The following is a 17258-nucleotide window of genomic DNA, read 5'->3' as shown; positions in this document are numbered from 1 at the left end:
GGTCCGCCATCGATTAGAGTCTTGGCCAGCGGCCACTCCCCGGCCACCTAATCATGGTTATTATTTATGGGCATTTGGATAAATCATGAATAAATTGAACTATAAATCCAAAACCTGAAAATTGGCGCCGGTGGCAATGCAAAAATTGCTCCAACATTTCATATTTCAAATGTTCGCTCAAACAAATCATAAATTCAATTTAATTTTCGGTTCATGCTTATAACTCTATTTGGACAATGGTTTCTGAGAGAGTTTATCAAGTCATAAACAACATAAAGTGTCAGCCGAGTGTGTGCATGTAAGGTTTCATAATCACTTGGGAGTCTATAAGTGGAGTAGTGTCTGGGCACGTCCAGACTATCGATTCTGCTCTTGCCTTTTAGCCTAAATATATATCTTTTTTTTACCATTTTCTGTTGTCTTTTTTTTGTGGCATTACTGGTATGTTCCCACCTATAAAGCGTCAAACCCGAAAGTGAGTGTGAATTATTGCACTTTGTCTTGACACGACTTTTTCGGCTGCTTGAAATACCTCTTAGTTCCCCACGTCTCAAGTACTCGATCTGCATCGTTTTTGGGGGTCTGGCCAAAATGTTATCTAAATGCTTCACATTTCCCCATTGCATAAATTTTATTTTTGCCTTTTATTTGCACATGCCTATGCCAAAATCGGGCCACATTGTGCCGACTACATTGTCCCATTCTTTAAAGATCAAACCCATTATTGGCTGAGCTTTGAAGATGGTCATTTGTTTTGGAGGAAAAATGCTGTGGTGGGTATTTGAAAGCGTTTTAAGTTTTATTGAATTTTAGATAAGGCGTTCCTTTATTAAATAAGAAAGAGCTGAGCCAAAGCTTTAATACCCTTTCTTATATCGCGAACTTGTATCAAAAAGATTTAGATCTTGCGACTCTAGAAACTGCTTATAAAAACTACTTACTGTAACCAGGAAAATTCTCGAGAGTTACACCTCTACAAAAGTGTCTTGATCTCGGGTTTTTGAATATTTTCACAAAAAAATTACCTAAAAAATATAGTTTATATTATAGATTTTTTAGGATCATGATTTATTACAAAAAATTGCTAGAGTTTTAGTTTTTAATATTATATTTTTATACAGATATAAGCAGAGTTGAGTCCTGATTCGTAATCGGTAGTCCTTTTCTAAATGGGATACATTAAACTATTCACTTTTCAGATTAAAAGAAATTCGTTTTCTGGATTGTTTAAAATTTACCTTTTAAAAATCTCTTAAAAAAGGACAACTTTATTCCTTAAATTTCAAAAAAATAAAAGGATATTGCGCTTGTATCTAATATAAACACAATCTACTATAATAGAAATCAGGCTAAAAGAAACCAGCAAAAAGTTTTTAGAAACTTAATAGAACAATATTATGTTACACATCTATAGCCCCAATCTGATTTAAAATATGTTTCCCATAAGAGCATCCCAACTTCCAAACGTCCAAACTTTCTTGACGCTTTTTCGTGGCTGTTGACAACTATTTGTGTTTGTCGGATAATGCCTTTCAGTGATTTATAAATTATAGCAACCTGTTGTTACCATGAATGATGCTGTTGTGGCTGCTATTTCTGAACTTGAACTCAACTTTCAAATGAACAAGTTTCGCGATCGTTTAGCTATTGCCATGTTATGCTATTTAATCTGCCGGGGACTTTGACAATCGCTTCTTTTATGTGAGCTTCTCTTCACTTTCAAATCGTAGCCGCTTTGATTTCCGGTTCGATTTGCAATTTTTTTCCCCCAATATATTAACACTCTGCGGTCTTTAATCTGAAAAGACCACCCCGCGTAATGTCTTTTCTCACTTTCGGTGCTGACAAGTCAATTGACGAGTGACGGCATCGACATCGGCATCGGCGGCGGCGAGCTGTCAAAGGTGCTTAATGTGGCTCAGACACGCAATGTTTAAGCCCCTGTTTCGGCCAAAAAGTCATCGAATAATTCCCACAAATTCGCCAAGAACAACAATGGACATAAAAAACAAAGTAATATGGCCAGAAGATAGAGGCGCACGTTTACAGCAAATAAAATTAGCTGCTTGTCTTGGTAATTGCACAGCCGCCGACGATCTTGGCTAAAAGCTGCAGCAGCATGTTGGCCAAGACTTAGGAGCCAGCCCGTCACCAGGCCAAATGCAATCGTAAACACGTCGGCGGGTACCACAAATGGGAAATTTATGAGAAACTTTTTGGAACCAGAAGGGTTTACTTAAAAATAAAATAAAAAGTTATTTATTATACTTGAAAATAAATATTTTTTTTTTTTTTAGAACCATAAACAGCGTTAAACTTTTATAAGCCAAACACTAAATTATGCTAATCTGTAAATTTATAAATTATGTTATGAAAAGTCTAAAAAATGATATAGGAAATAACAAGTCGGCTAATAAGGAAATAAACTTTTGGCCAAAACGGAACTGGTTCCTGGCCAGAAAAGTGAATCACTTACCATTCGCTGTTCTGTGATTTGTGGCCATATGAGCGGGCCGGCCAAGTTAAGAACTCTTGGCCATCGAGAGTCACTCCAGCCATGTTGCAATTAACTGGCCAACTAAACAGCAATTGGCCACAATTATTATTATTATTTCTTGTACGAGTACGTCTCAGAGCCCGATTGTTGTTGTTGCTGCGCCCGTCGCATTTTGGTAATTGTTTTAGCCATGTTTTGCCATTTATGTATAGGCCAGACCGAGCGCGGATATGTGATTGTTTTTTGTCTATTTTAATATTTATTTGCTGCAATTGTTTCTCGGTTCTGGCGGCTACTGTTTTGGCCGGGTCGTGCGTAAAGTGGCCCCCCTTTGAAAGCCCGCCCCCTCGATAATCCCAAACAAGATGACCTTAATTCGCTTTGGCCACAGATCGTTAATCTTATGGCTCCGCCAATTTGCTGCACATTATTCACATTCGGCTGGGGCATTACAATAAGTCTTGGATTTAAAAATAAGTCGCAGACAAAGATTTGTGGCTTCGACTACAGAGAAAGCTTTATTTCTATGGAACATAACTTAGGATTAGGGATAGTGATATACAGATGGATGCTGGATATAATACAAATAAGATATACAGTAATGCCTTAGTGCTAATTTAATTAGATATCTGCGTGTGTATATTTGCACTATTTCAACCAGGAACTGCCCATTTATACATGTATGTTGTAAGTATACAGAATACAATTGGAGACTATAATTACCTTAAGCCTAATTAATGCCATTGGGAGAATCTTAAATGAGCCTCGATTTCAACTTTTTCATTTTCTTTCACTACGTAATGCACTTTTTGTTTCCATCAGGTATATATACTTTTCAGCTTTTAAAGAGGTCATATACATATAGTAGTATCTTCATAGTAGTACTAGGTACTCTTTCTGATTTAAACTTAGAGGTTCTACTTCCTGGATTAAGGTACAATTAGAGGTACAATTGTGGACCAATCCCTAGTGATAATGTGGAACCCGGAACTCGTGCCTTTCGTCCTCATCGCTCACATACATTCTGGTTAGATCCGAGGCCACAGAGACATTATCGCTGCTGCAAAAATAAAACACAAAATTTGCATTAAAATCGCATTCGTTTGCCAAAAATAGGAAAAAAAAAATTTGGTGAAAAATGCTTGGAGCCGCCTTTCATTTAAAGCCGAAAATGGCTGAAATTGAATAATTGCTTGCCATAAATTTATGTGAGACACTGTTCAGCAATGCCAGGCATGCTCTCCTTTTTGCCTTTAGGCTTGAATTGTACCCTTACAGAGGGTACTTTATAATTAGATTTAGTCTAAAAAAAAAAATTATGAAAAATCTCTAGAAAACCCTATTTAAATGTGGTAACCAAGGTAGATATGAAACCGATTTTAAAGTCGTTTTAAAGAAATCCCCTTAGGGCTTAAAATAAAAACAAAGTAAAGAGCATAGAAGCTTCGGTTCGGACCTTAGTTTGTCTTTATTTTTTGCTTTTTTTCACTAAACGCACTGACAGAATGACGTTCTGTCAATGGTTTCGCCTGCCATTTTCGCAATCTGTCTAATTGTCAATTAGCCAGGTCGATATCTTGTCTTGGCTTAAACTTTTATTGAGGCTGGTGCCTCGCCTTCATTGAAATGAAATTTTTGGTTTCAATTTAAGACTCCCTGTGATGACTATTATTTTATTGGATTTCTGGAGACTACTGCTAAGAACAATGAATAATTATTGTTATTTTTGTAGTTCATTTAGAAACTGTTAAACTGAAAAATAAAGCAAATATTATAAAAATAGTATAATAGCTCAATAGCTAACTTTTATTACCTATTTGTTTATTGATCTAAAAAACAATGAATTATTTTGTCTAGCTTTGTTTGATTTTAAGATTCTACTGAAGGCTTCTATTTCAATTTTATAATATTTTTATAAAATTATTTCCTGCCAACGAAATAACTTTACTTACTTTAGCAACTCTTTTTCCTTTTCATAGACTGAAGCCACCATAGCACTATACTCCTGATCCAAGTTGTTGGCCCTCGAGAAGTGGGCTCCGGTGGTCTCGAGCCGTTCGAAGGACGTCTTCATCGAGACATCCACCTCGGAGTCAGTTGCCTTGGCACTCATCAGGGCAGCCATGGGCAGCGAGGCAACCGTTCCTCCTTCTCCGGGGCTGTTGCTGTTCTCGTTCTGGGATCCCATGAAGCTGTTCATCATACTGAGGCATCCCAGAGTGGTGGTTGTAGAATTAACGGCTCCCATAGAGGAGCTGCCCGACTGAGAGGTGCCGGTAGTGAGAGACTTTCCCAGTCCTTCGTCATCATTGACAGTTGCAGCCGAGGATGTTACACTGAAATTATAAAAATTGAAGCAAATTTTAAGTAAAAACCATTCCCTTTTGAAAGCAATATCGCATAGATCGTTGCCCAATTAACCCTTTGGTACTCCATCTCATATATTCTCACACTTTCCGCCCAAGTAGCAGTTTCTGAATTGAGTGAGTCAGCAATTATTGTACTTTTTTGGGGGAACTTGTTTATTTAATAATTAAAATGATTTATGTGGCTGATTGATGTGGTGGCCACTCCACGCCAGAGAGCAAGAGGTGTCCATGTTTCGGCTGCATGTTGCACTTATTGCTTCACAAAAAAAAAAAACCAACAACACTGATCGTGGCAATAATGCAAAATGTTAAAGAAACCCAAACTGAAGCCAAACCCAACCCGGATTCAGACCCGAAAGAAGGTCGACAATTGAAGCTGGGAAATACAACATACTAACCGAAAAAAAGTCAAAATTGTTAGTAGTCTTCTGCCCGATGTTGCTGCCGTTGTTGCGGTTGGTGTTGCTACTATTAAACTTGCAACTTGCAGCAATCTGACAGATTGCAGAGCTGAAAAACACAGCCCACGGGCCACTTGAAAAGTGCAACTCAAACTCGAACTGTTGACTTTGGCTTCCTAGTGGGCTGGCTGAATGGCTATTCAGCCAACAACTTCCAGCATTCGAGCCATGGAAAAAATGTCAAATTCAATTTTCACCAGGCGTCAAATTAAATTACTTTGGAAAATTGCCTTTTGTCAACGCCCACGCCTTTGGGGTTTTTTTTGCAGAATAAAATATTACAAGCTAGCTATGAAGTGTGCCTATGTAGCTCTTGTGTTAATTTGAGTAACAATTTTCAAGTATTTTGTAACTATTTTAAACATAATATGGTTAAAGTAGTATAGGCTTTAAGTTAAGTCTGAAATATTAGAAAAAACTAGTATCTTTTAGGTTCTAGAATGTAAGTCTTTTTAGGTACCTTATACACTCTATAATGTAGTTTACTGAGAACCCCTGCTTGTTTTAAAATTTATTTCTAAATTAGTGAATAGTTTAGTGCAGTCTCGACTATTGTTAGATTTTTTCCCCCAGACTATCCACCAACTAACAAAAGAACTTGTTTGCTGCACTTTTCAGAGTGACTTACGCACCTCATGGATCTGGCTCTGGGATCCCCTGGAGAGCCCATGACCGTAGTTGGAGTAAAAGATCGCGTAACTTTTGACTTTTACTTTCCATATAAAAAATACAAAAAAAAAATTGTAAACACAAAAACTCGTTTGACAATACCAGAGAGCCATAGAGTGCAGCCAAAAAAACCATAAATAAAATATCCGCGAAAATATTTCACAAGCCATTGAAGAGCAGAACGCAGGTCGACTAAATTAAAAAAAAAAAACAAGAGAGGTTTATGCAAATTTTAGGTTTAAACTGGTTCAGATGGCTTAAAAGTTCTCATGAAATAGTCGGCGGCAGCTTCTGCCAAAAGGATGTTTTGTAAACTTGGCTAAATGTCAACGTCTCTCGAAGTGATTCATTAATCAAGGGGGTATCTCAGTCTTCTTGAGAATTCTAATTACACCGCCAACAATGGGCAATTATTGTGGCAGTTTATTAAAGTTAATTCGGGCCAATTGCTTTGATTTCGCCCTAAAAGCCTAATGAATTGATTGATTTACATTCGTTATGGGCGATCGGGCAGCTGCACTTTGGAGATAATCTCCTTTGTTTAGACATATTCAGCGACGACAATTTATGCATGTAGGGTGCGATTGTTGCCACTGTCCCCCAGTGTATCCATCAGATACAGATACAACTGCAGCTCCGGTTGTCTGTCTATTTTTTTGTGCCTGCTGCGCGTGCTAATCGCGATGACTTCATTTCGTGTTGCTCCTGTTGTGGTTGTTTCTTAAGGTGTTGGTGTTGTTTTTGTTTGGTTCGCTGACAGGGGTCAGGCCAATGTATCTCATGGATACCATTGATTGTCGGATAGTGGCATAGTACGGTTTTTGGCCAAGACACGGCCCACTTGTTCGAGGTGTAAATTATTCTAAACAAAAAAGTGATACATATTTATGGATTTTTTGGGGGAGTGGTTGGTTTCTAAAGAAAAAAATTTAGAAATATCAGACAAAGAAAATCTATCTGTTAGAGAAAAAACTAATATTCATTATAAATATAATTCTTTCCCAATCAATCTTCTACTTACATGGGCCCAAAATTTAAGCAAGACCCACCCATTCGAATCCGAACTAATTCCCAGGCATGTTCTATTCAAAAATACCCAATATACTTTGCGTTATCCTATAATCGCTATGTCCGACTATTTATCGTCAATCTAAGAGACTTGGTGTAACAACAAAATGCCATACAAAAAAGTCATAAACCCAAATGCAAAATGCTGTTCAACATGAGCAGCAGCAGCCAATGCAGTGGCGATCAGATTTGGATTCGGAATCGGAATTGCAGGAGCAGCTCAGCCACCAGCGGGTGATCGTGTGGGGTCTTGGGACGGCAAAGGAGATGGAGGAGGAGACGGGGGTAAAGGTGGAGACGGTGACAGAGTCGGGCCAAAATGATACGGACACACATGGCCAAAACGGATGAGATATACACTCCATATGCTTCTAGAAAGATTGGCGAGCAGGGACTGTAATGCACTTGACAAAATATGGTCAAGAGTTTATAAATAAACATTAATAAAATTAAATAAAATATACTGATAAACTTACGAAGAAGTCTGCAGAAATTTAGTTAGCTTTATGAGAATAAATATAGATTTTTTTTTAGAATTTTCTAAACCGTTTTAAAGGCAGAGAAGAGCTTCAGTAAGAATCTAGACTTACTAGCTTACAACACTCTATATTTTATGGTTCTGCCTTTTTTTTCAAACTTTTAACTATATTTTTTTGAGTGCCATCAGTTCTTGGTGGAAGTCTGCAAGACTGGCCAACAGACCTAGACACAATGGCCAAATCGGAGCTGACATTTGGTGCGCAACTCCGGCGACAACAACTGTCAACACACGAAAGTAAATGTACGAGTACGAGTGCCTTTGCGGGGCCGCAAAGTTCATAAATCGCTTACTTTATATATATATATATATTTTGTATTTTTTTTAAGCTTTGTGAGAGCGTCGTGTAAACAATATGTTAGGAGAACCTCAACAGCTGCCGTGTGCCATAAATCTGAAGATTTTCAGGCATTGTCTTTGGCTGGGCTTTTTGGGCTAGGTTGTGGATATTCGGAGTTGGGATATGGATGTGGATACACAAGTGGATATACTAAAGGCACTCACCCATCGCTGGGATCTCCCGAGGTTCGCTGATTGCATTTGCTTCGCATTACCAATTGCAGCCAGTTGGGAACTGGAGGCGTGGGATCGGGCGTGTATCTGTGGGATAAAAGGAAGAAAAATAAAAAGTATATTAGTAAGAAAAAGTGAAAGATTGAAGGCCATATTATTGGGACCCACCTGATAATCGAGTGACAGTGTTTGGTCTTGGGAACTGCAAAAAGTTCCGTAGGCGACGGGGTTGAGGACATGGCATGGGCCTTCTCTATAGCTGGATCCACCTCCGGTATGATGGCTAGATCCTCCGGTTCACCCAGATCCACATCCAGACTGCTGACGGAACTGAGAGAGTTTCTTGGGCCGGTGTGATAGCGCGAAGGACTCGCCGCAGTGGCATCCTCCAGGTCGCAGGCATCAAACTTTAGGGTCACTACAAGAGTCCAGAACGAGGCAGAGAAAGGAGAGAGGCACACAGCATATCGAGATACACCGAAGGACACACAATCATGAGAATGGGTGGAATGGATATGGATAGCGGTTATCGAGTTTCCAATAACGGATGTTCGGGCGGATGTTTCCATGATCAAAATTTCACACACAAACCAGAGAGGAGGAAAAATTGTTGATAACGGTATTTTACATCACCTTTGACATGACTGACTTTTTTTTTGCTTTATGGTACGGTATGGTTTGACTTGAAACTCACGTTTATCCACTGGACCCAGTTTCTTGGCCAATCCGTACATCGTCTCCGGCGTCCAATAGTCCGGAATTCGGGCAAAAATCGAGCCAGCATCCGCCGGCAATTGAATTCCCAGTTTGTGGAGCAACAGGACGAATGGCTGGTACAGCATTGTAGTGGATTGTTCGTTGTTCCACTGCACCACGGGAATGGACTTCTGTTTGCAGATGCAGTGATAGGCCACCGGCTCCATGATCCTGTAGCCATCCGGAAACTTGAGGTCACCCTTCAGGGTTAGCTTGATGAAGCAGCACTCAAGGAGCAGTTTCTGCAGCCACACCAAGTGCTGGGACTTGTGCTCCTTGATGATTAAATCCAAGAGGATCTAATTGAATAAAATTATATAGCTTTATGGGTTTATAAATATTGAATGTTGTATAATACCTGAACATCATCTGAGGGCTTTCCGAAAGCACATTCCTTCAACTCGATTCCCGATTCTGTGGTTCCCGATGTAGGTGTGGTCAGCAGAGTTCTCTGGTACTCGGCATCTTCGAATTTCATGAGATCATCATACTCCAGCAAGGTTATTATGTCCTATTAAAGATATCCATTTTAGTTACAAGATATTTGAAGGATAGAACTTTTCATCCCACCTGCTGCAATAGTTGCTGGATAATGGAGATCCGTGTTTTTAGTTTGTTGCCATTGTTGCTGAAGAGCTTTACTATTTTTCCCACTATATCATTGTTTTTTTTACTTTGCACGTAATACCAATAAAGGGTGTCCATTTCCTCCTGTGACCAGGTGCTAAAGATAATAAAGATGGGATAGGAAATTGATCTACCAATCGTTTAAGATATCCACTTAAGGAGATAGCTCCGCAGTGAGTTATTGTCTCATACCTCCCACTATTTTCACACATCCCAATTTTGCAATAATCTTTTATTAAAAAATTTATGAGGGTAGACCAGCTTGGGCTTATAGGTATCTTGCTGGTTTAAATTAATTTTTATTTTAGTTTCATTAGTCCTTACCAAATAGTATGCTCCTGATTGTGTTCCTTGGTCATTTCAGTCAAGGAAGTTGTAGGAATTGTCAATGGAGATTTGGGTGGAGTGTTCATAAACTTGTGTATGACATACTCGATAAGGTCAGACCAGTCCTAAAGTATAATAATAATATTTATACTGCTCTTAAATATGTTAGTTTTAAACAGAAACTTACATCACACAGTTCGTAGTCTGCTTCCCAAATTCGGGAATATGTCTTTAGTATAATCGGTTGAAACAAAACACCTATTTGTCCCAAATCACCACCTATATGATGCATCATGGTAAAGATACAGTCATTGACGAACTCTCCATTGTTGTTGAAGTCCTCCAGAAGGATACCATAATAGTGCATGACCTCCAAGGTGGCAAATCTATAAATAGTTTTTTTTTTTAATAAAAGTTTAAAATTATATTTTTTTAAAAAGAACCCACTGTGATATGTGCTCCGAAATTCTGACAGTCTGCCCTCCATCAATCTTGGCGGAATTGTCCAGAATTAGCAAAAGGATGTGGTTGGTCACCACCAGGTCCTGCAGATACTGCTTGGAGTGGATGCTGGGATTGAAGCGTCTCAGCAGAAGGACGAACAGGCATCGTAGATCGGTCATGTCGCTAATTTGCAGCTGCAACTGCCGCAGATGGGCTCTGTCATCCTCGCCCAAGTGGGTGACCTTGTTGTACGTCTCAATGGCCTGCAGAAACTCCCTGATGGCCGTCACCACCAAGTGCATCCTCCTAAGATAAGGCTTCAGATCGCTGCCCTCCTGGCGGGCGTTCAATTCCAATTGCTCACACAGGGTCACACCCTCGTAGGTCAGGTAGCTGAGGACATCGTAGGTCAGGATGGTGTCGATGTGCTCCATGTCCAGCTCCAGTTGGGCGGCAAACTTCAGGAAGTAGGTGACCAGCCAGAAGAAGTGCGAGGTGTCAATGGGTACCTTCTGGGGACAAATCAACTTAGTCAAAGGAACTAAACTGAACTAGACTAAACTATGTATATCTGATAATACTTTTAATAAAGAGGCAGATAAAGTTAAAGGAAAAAGCCGCAAACTACCGAAATGTAAAAGCTTTTAGCTTACAGTTCTTGTATCTTTTATAAAATATACTTCAATATAATATTAATTTCACCTTATTCTGCCTCACATGATTATTTGGCAATGAAATAAAAATGGGTAACATAATTGGCATCTGACATCTTTGGTTTAAAATCCACCTACCGCATTGGAGAGCAGTTGCTGATGCAGTTCCTCCACCAAATAGTTGTATCCTTTGAGCAGAAAATCGACTGTGAACTCCTTGAGCAGATTCGAAATGTCCTCGTCCGTAGGCGTGTGCTGAACCAAACCCTTCATGTTGATTCTAAGAATTGGAAATATTATTATTATTATATTTTTATGGGAGATAGGATTAGTTAACTCACAGACTACTTTTGCTGCGTTTGACCAACTTTTTGCGTCTTAGCTCCTTTTTGTCCTGGGGCGACATGATCGTCCTTTGCTTATTCCTGGGCTTCGTATTGCAGGGCGGCTTCTGATGCTGGGGCTTGCCCTGGGGACCGTCGTCATCATTGCTGGAGGTGGAGATGGACTCCTGGTTCTCCACCTGAGTGCCGTAGCCACAGTCCGAGAGCTCCGACTGCGAGGAAGGACACTCCCGCTTTTGGGGACAGCACTTGCCTTTGGTCAGCTGAAGCTGTCCGGCGTGCGGTGATTTCTGGCCAAGCTTTACGGCCGAAATGTGTGGCGTGGTGTAGACCGCATCGTTGAGCTGCTGGATTTGAGCCTGGGCCGAGGTGGAGGCCCGAACGGGAAGCGGCGGTGGCGGCTTAAAGGGTTCCTCCTCCGAGTTGCCAGTGGGACTTGGGGTTGAGACGGTTGTGGTAGTGTTGTTGACGTTGTCAGCTGGTTGTTGGTTGGGTTGTTGTGTGAGATTCAGTGGCTCGGCACTGGACTCCACACGCATATACTTCTCCTCATCTCCCTCCTCCTGAAAATGTATACAAATAAGGATAACAGCACGTATGAAGGTATAAACTTAAACCAACCTCATCCTCATCCTCCTCCTCTTCCCTGTGCAGATCCTGCTGACTACCTTGGGCATCCTCGTATTCCCCGTCGTCCATGGACTCGCCCGCGGGCTGGGATTGTTCCGGTGAGCCGGGTAGCTCGCTGGTTATGTCGCTGGCTGCCTCCGAACTGTCCGGCTTGTCGGCCGGCACTCGGGACATGGCATTCTGGTACTCCTGGCCCTTGCGACTTACCTCCTGGAGGGTGGCGGCCGTGCCCTCTCTCTTGCCCAGGCCTCCGCCCATTCCGCGTCCATTGCTGCCATTATCGGAGGAGTCCGAAGTGGGGTCAGAGGTCAGCATGGGACTGGAATCGCCACTGCCCTGTTTCGGGGGCGAGGTGTTGCTCTCGTTGTCCTCCGAGCTCTCGGAGAGCGAAGCCTCGAACCAGAGGTTCAGAAGCTTCTGCAAAGTGCTGACGTGCTGGTCCTTGTAGATCAGAGCAATCAACTGGACCATGGTGACCCCCCAGAAGGCCCTTTGCGGACAGGTCATCAGATAGAGAAGCAACTTGTCAATGCTCTGGATGAACAGATTCCAGAGAATGGTGTTCTGCATGGAGATGCCATGTGGCCCATTGGATTGCATCATGGGCATCACACAATGGGCATGGGTTTCCGGGATGTGAAGGATATTCCGCAGCAGGAGCAGGCAATTGTTGATCTGATCGCATTTCTGCGGCGACAGCTTCGGCTCCGATTCCAGGATGTGCTTCATATACTCCACCACGCTCTTGGTGCTCTTGGGATCGGTGAAGGCCTCCTTGCTGGTGTAGAGCAGCTTGTTGAGCTCAAAAATCGTGTGTCTTCCGACATCCGTGCGATACATCACGTCCACGGAGAAAAGGCACTCCACTGGCACTGTGAGGTTGACCAGTATCCGGATGACACTCTCTAGGACAGCATCGTCCTTGGCATTCTCCAGCAGGGGTATCAAATCGGATCTTACATTTTGGCCAAAACCAATGGCACGCCGAAAGGTGCGAAGTGTTTGATCCTCGTACGTTAATTTGTAATTTATTTCCTCCAGAATGGCTATAAATATTAAGATAATTATTATTTATTTAATAAGTTTATGAATTTAAATACCCACCCAATGCATTTGGGTTAACCACATAGGTGTCACCCTCCAGGTATCCCAATGAGGAGAAGGCGCTGTGCAACTGAGGAGTTGCAAGTAACCAGTCCATAACAGATTTTATTTTATAAAGTTTGTATTATTCCAGATGTGATGTTTGAGCTGCCTCTCAGTGCTCATTGTTGGTTAAAACATGCAAGCTTTAAATTTAGGTTTATTTTAAAGCTGAAAATAAAAAATAGTTTATGAAATGGCGTTGTAGTTACTGAGAAACATATCCCTCTTAGATAACTGAATTAATTCGCGCACCTAAAATAGCCCCCGGGCCTTATACAACCCCTATCGTAGGAGCTACATTCCCACGCATTCTATAAATACCCATTTGGAAACCAAATCGTAGTGCATGTGACTGTCAAGGGCTCTCTGGCAGTGTGCAATGTGCATTTGAAATGAAATCCGAATCAACTCCTATCAAAGCCCAGAACAAATATCCAACCACTCACACACGTGCCCGGAGAGCGTGTTTCCCACCAATTACCCCCCGGGGCAGACGTTGCCAAAATCTATGCCATCTGCGTTTGAACACACCCCCGGCAAAAAATGTAAAAAAAAAGTAAAAGCCCCGAAATTCCCAGAAATTCAAAAGGAATGCTGCTTAAGGGTATGGGAAAATGATGGAAAACCCAACCTTCAGCTATCAAGTAACCAGGCAGAAAAGCTTCAAGCGGGAACTGAGGCGGCACCCGGTGGCTGCATGTGACTCACTTGCAGACATCAACATCGAGCTGATTGTGTAAACGGAACAGTTGGAGGACAAAGGAATCTGCTGGAACCCAATAAACCATATAGATTGAAACAATATATGCATTCGACCTCCTGCAGCGATATTTATAGAGTCGAGTGCAGGGAATGGCGCAGCAGCAGGTCCTGTTTCTAGGGCTTCCAGGTAACTGACTTTGAAATGCTTCCGCTACCAAACGATTTGCCATTTAGGGCTATATTTGTAAACAAAAGCGCCCAGATGTGTGCCAGAAGAATACAATGAATACGATTTCTATAGCAAGCTTTTGGGCTGACATTTAAAATGGCGAAGTCAGGGTAGTTGTAATGGAAATTTTAACGGTCAGTATGTTTGAAAATGGTTTCAGATTTAAGATTTTTGAAAGTATATTTTTGATGATTAACCTTTACTATGTATAGTTCATATATTATCATGCTTTAATCTCTTCTATTTCCTATCTCTACATTTTTTCATGGTATTCTTTTGAATTTTAATAAAATGTAATAACCAATTAAGTAGAATTAACCCTCATTCCAGCATGGGCTTTACACAACTCAATCAACAAACCATATCTTATCTGAACATCTATTCATGGTGAATTTCCAGCAACCCCAATACCATTTCCGCCGATTGGTTATGAAATCAAAGCCAGAAAACTTACATAAAACTCAAAGCAACAAAATGAAAATAAAATAAAAAAAAAAAAAACAGAAAAAACACAAAATGATATGCGCCTTAAATTCATGACTAGACTTTTTCTAAAGGCGCGAGAATGCATTCGCAAAAAGAGGGAAATTTCATTGAGTCCGAAACACAAAAGAAAATTAGCATATGAAACGGAATTCAGTATGAAAGGAAAAAATAAATATTTAAGATACTGAGATTTGCAATGAAAATAAATGCTAGGGATTTGATTGATCCATCAGTTCATTCTATTAAACTCTTTCGGTTGAAGGAGCAATATTTCATATTCTGTTTTTGACAGCATGAGAATTCTCACTGTTATGAGAAACAAGCCTTTTTTAAATGGATTTACATAAGTAGGGTATTTTCTTTAAAAAATTTTAAATATTTTCGGGTAGATCAGCATTTTTGAATTTGGCGGCTTTTGAAAGCTTTCTGCCTTATAAGCTTATTTTTTAGCGGTACGATATTTTTTAGAGGCTAAGTAAATGCAAAATGTGCTAGGTCGTGGCTTTTGTTAATTTTTCTAAAAGGTTTTCTCACCCGGTTTATGTATTCCTCTCTGGTTTCTATATATGATGGTGTTCGAGTGGGCTAGAGTACTTAACTCTAAAACTTATACACTTGAAAATTGTTTATAAATATTTTTTAAGCTTTTCCAAGCACTTGTGGGGGTTCTTTTTTAGGTTTTAGATTTTTAAAAACTGTTTTTTGTTAACTTTGGTGAAGTTTTTAATCACTGTTGTTGGCTAGAATATTCAAATAAATAATTTTAATCACTAAAAAATATTATTTTTGATCTCTTTTTGGATTTAATTTTTATTTTATAACAACTAATTTGTTTACTCAGCATTTTCTATTTTAATTCAAGCTTACGTAAAATGCTAAAACAACGTCAACATTTAATTTGCACTTTTGTGAATTGCAATCCGAGACTGTAGAGAGCGAAAGAGAATTCTTCCAGACACTCACAATGGCACTCACAAATTAAATAGTATAGCTAAGCACTTTTTTAGGGAGTTATGGTTTTTTATTTTTCAGATAAAATAATTTTTATGAAATTATTATTATCATAAATATCACTACTAGTAGTTTTTATTTTTAAGAGAGATCTTGCATCCACTAGATGCGTATTCTATAGATACGTTTTTTTGACCCGCTCAACGAACCGCTGACTTGGAACGCACAAAGTAGAATGCTAGCTGGATTTTTGCATTTCTCGCAACTGCAACGGGGGCGCCCGCACACACACACACACGCATACACCCTTACAGACACTGAGAGAAACACCCACTCACACAGTGGCACATGTGGGGCACTCGCGCGATTATTCACATTGCAATAGCATGAGATGCCCGACCCGAGCGGAGCTTCCACAAGTAGTCGCCGGGGCTTGCCTTCGTTCATGTGAGTGCGACAGTGAGTGCCGAGCTTTCCGCCGCGGGTTTCTCACTCGCACTAGCTGGTGAGGCTTGGCGAGGCAACCGGGAAACTCACGTGTAGCGGCAACGTGCTGCACGTTTGTTTGCTCGTCGTCGGCGAACGTTCGATAACCGTGAATAAGCAGAGTCGGAAAATTCAGAGAACTCTTTCGGAACAACAGCAACAGTCAGCATGCACCGCAAGAAATATCTAATAGCTTTTTAAAGAGAATATTAAAAACATTAAATTAAGAAACTAATTTCTGTTTATCTCTTAGAATTTTAAGCATTTCTTTTGATTTAAGTTTAACATTTTTCACATATTTCTCTCAGTGTAGTCTTAAACGTTTGGAATTCCCCACCCTGCACCCTCCTCTAGTAGCTCTTAGGCCTTGTCAGGGTGACTTTGCTCGGCTCGGATGTGCTGCCGATCGGTTGCCTAATCCTTTGGCGCGGCAACTCAACAGTTGGTTGCTGCCACACGGGGCGTATACGCATCGCACTCACACTTTGCACGCACTTCCTGACTGTACATACAGGTGTTTATAGTATACCTTGGATTCCGCGAGCCAAGGCACGTCGTCACCCAATCACGGTTGCAAATCAACTGAAATGGCCGGTGCGGGGCACTTAAGCACCTTGCCTGAATCGCCGAGACTCTCGTGTTACAAAGACACCTTAAGTTGACTTGGTCAGAATGTTACTCAACCGAATGGTAATGGAACGGTGTGTGTGTGTGTGTGTCTGGAGAGCCAGGAGATCATATACTGAAATATAATGAAACCTCATATCATTGAACCTTAAAATGAGGTTTAGAATTTTCAGGGAAAACTTAATTGTTGTCGAGAAACTTGGGATTTCGTAATAATATGAAAGTGATATCTTTGAAGAAGAACTTAAAAAGTTAAAAAGAACGAAGGACTTTTCTGGAAAAGCTAATATAATAGATTATACTATTTTTAGTTCGTCAAACTTATTAATCTTATAGATCTAACCTCAGAAACATATTTTTACATTTCTTATCACATTAATGTTAGATAATCTACATATATATTAATATTAAAAAACTAAACAAAATTCAAGACAATACTTAGTATAGTATTTCCTTCATATAATCGCATAACCTTAAAATTATTCAACACGAGGAAAAATAGAAAACAATGAGAAGAAAAGTGACAGTGAAAAACAGCTATATAGTATAACACGATTATTATTAACCCACTTCAGGTGATCCGCGCAAAAATTTCCATTAGGAGACAACAACGACTCGGTCGTCGGACACTCCACTCGGCATTGGCTCCGAATTATGCAAGTCCTAATGTTAATTTGTCCCTCCTAATTTATCACTAAGCAAACACAATAAAACTCGCAGCAGTACGGCTGGCCA

At 40.3% G+C, this 17258-nt stretch overlaps 1 protein-coding gene across 2 annotated transcripts; it reads right to left on the bottom strand.

The window, feature by feature from the left end:
* Nucleotides 1–2988: 2988 nt before the first annotated feature.
* tim (timeless) lies at nucleotides 2989–16525 on the bottom strand. Of its 2 annotated transcripts, none has more exons than XM_070276867.1 (15): nucleotides 16426–16525; nucleotides 13001–13210; nucleotides 11888–12942; nucleotides 11264–11829; nucleotides 11061–11202; nucleotides 10273–10781; nucleotides 10013–10211; nucleotides 9823–9950; nucleotides 9442–9595; nucleotides 9230–9382; nucleotides 8810–9170; nucleotides 8284–8533; nucleotides 8107–8202; nucleotides 4450–4833; nucleotides 2989–3557 (listed from the first exon to the last, which is right to left on the bottom strand). In XM_070276867.1, exons 2-15 carry the CDS (start codon nucleotides 13095–13097, stop codon nucleotides 3464–3466), a joined length of 4188 nt encoding a protein of 1395 aa, XP_070132968.1. In that variant the 5' UTR covers nucleotides 13098–13210; nucleotides 16426–16525; the 3' UTR covers nucleotides 2989–3463. The 2 variants fall into 2 exon arrangements, with proteins under 2 accessions (XP_070132968.1, XP_043069649.2); XM_043213714.2 differs by lacking the exon at nucleotides 16426–16525 and adding an exon at nucleotides 14994–15198.
* Nucleotides 16526–17258: the final 733 nt, after the last annotated feature.

The sequence above is a fragment of the Drosophila bipectinata genome, chromosome 2L (genome assembly GCF_030179905.1).
Source record: "Drosophila bipectinata strain 14024-0381.07 chromosome 2L, DbipHiC1v2, whole genome shotgun sequence".
Taxonomy (NCBI): domain Eukaryota; kingdom Metazoa; phylum Arthropoda; class Insecta; order Diptera; family Drosophilidae; genus Drosophila; species Drosophila bipectinata.
The sequence above is the reverse complement of the archived record's forward strand: the minus strand, read 5'-3'. Positions and strand labels throughout refer to the sequence as shown.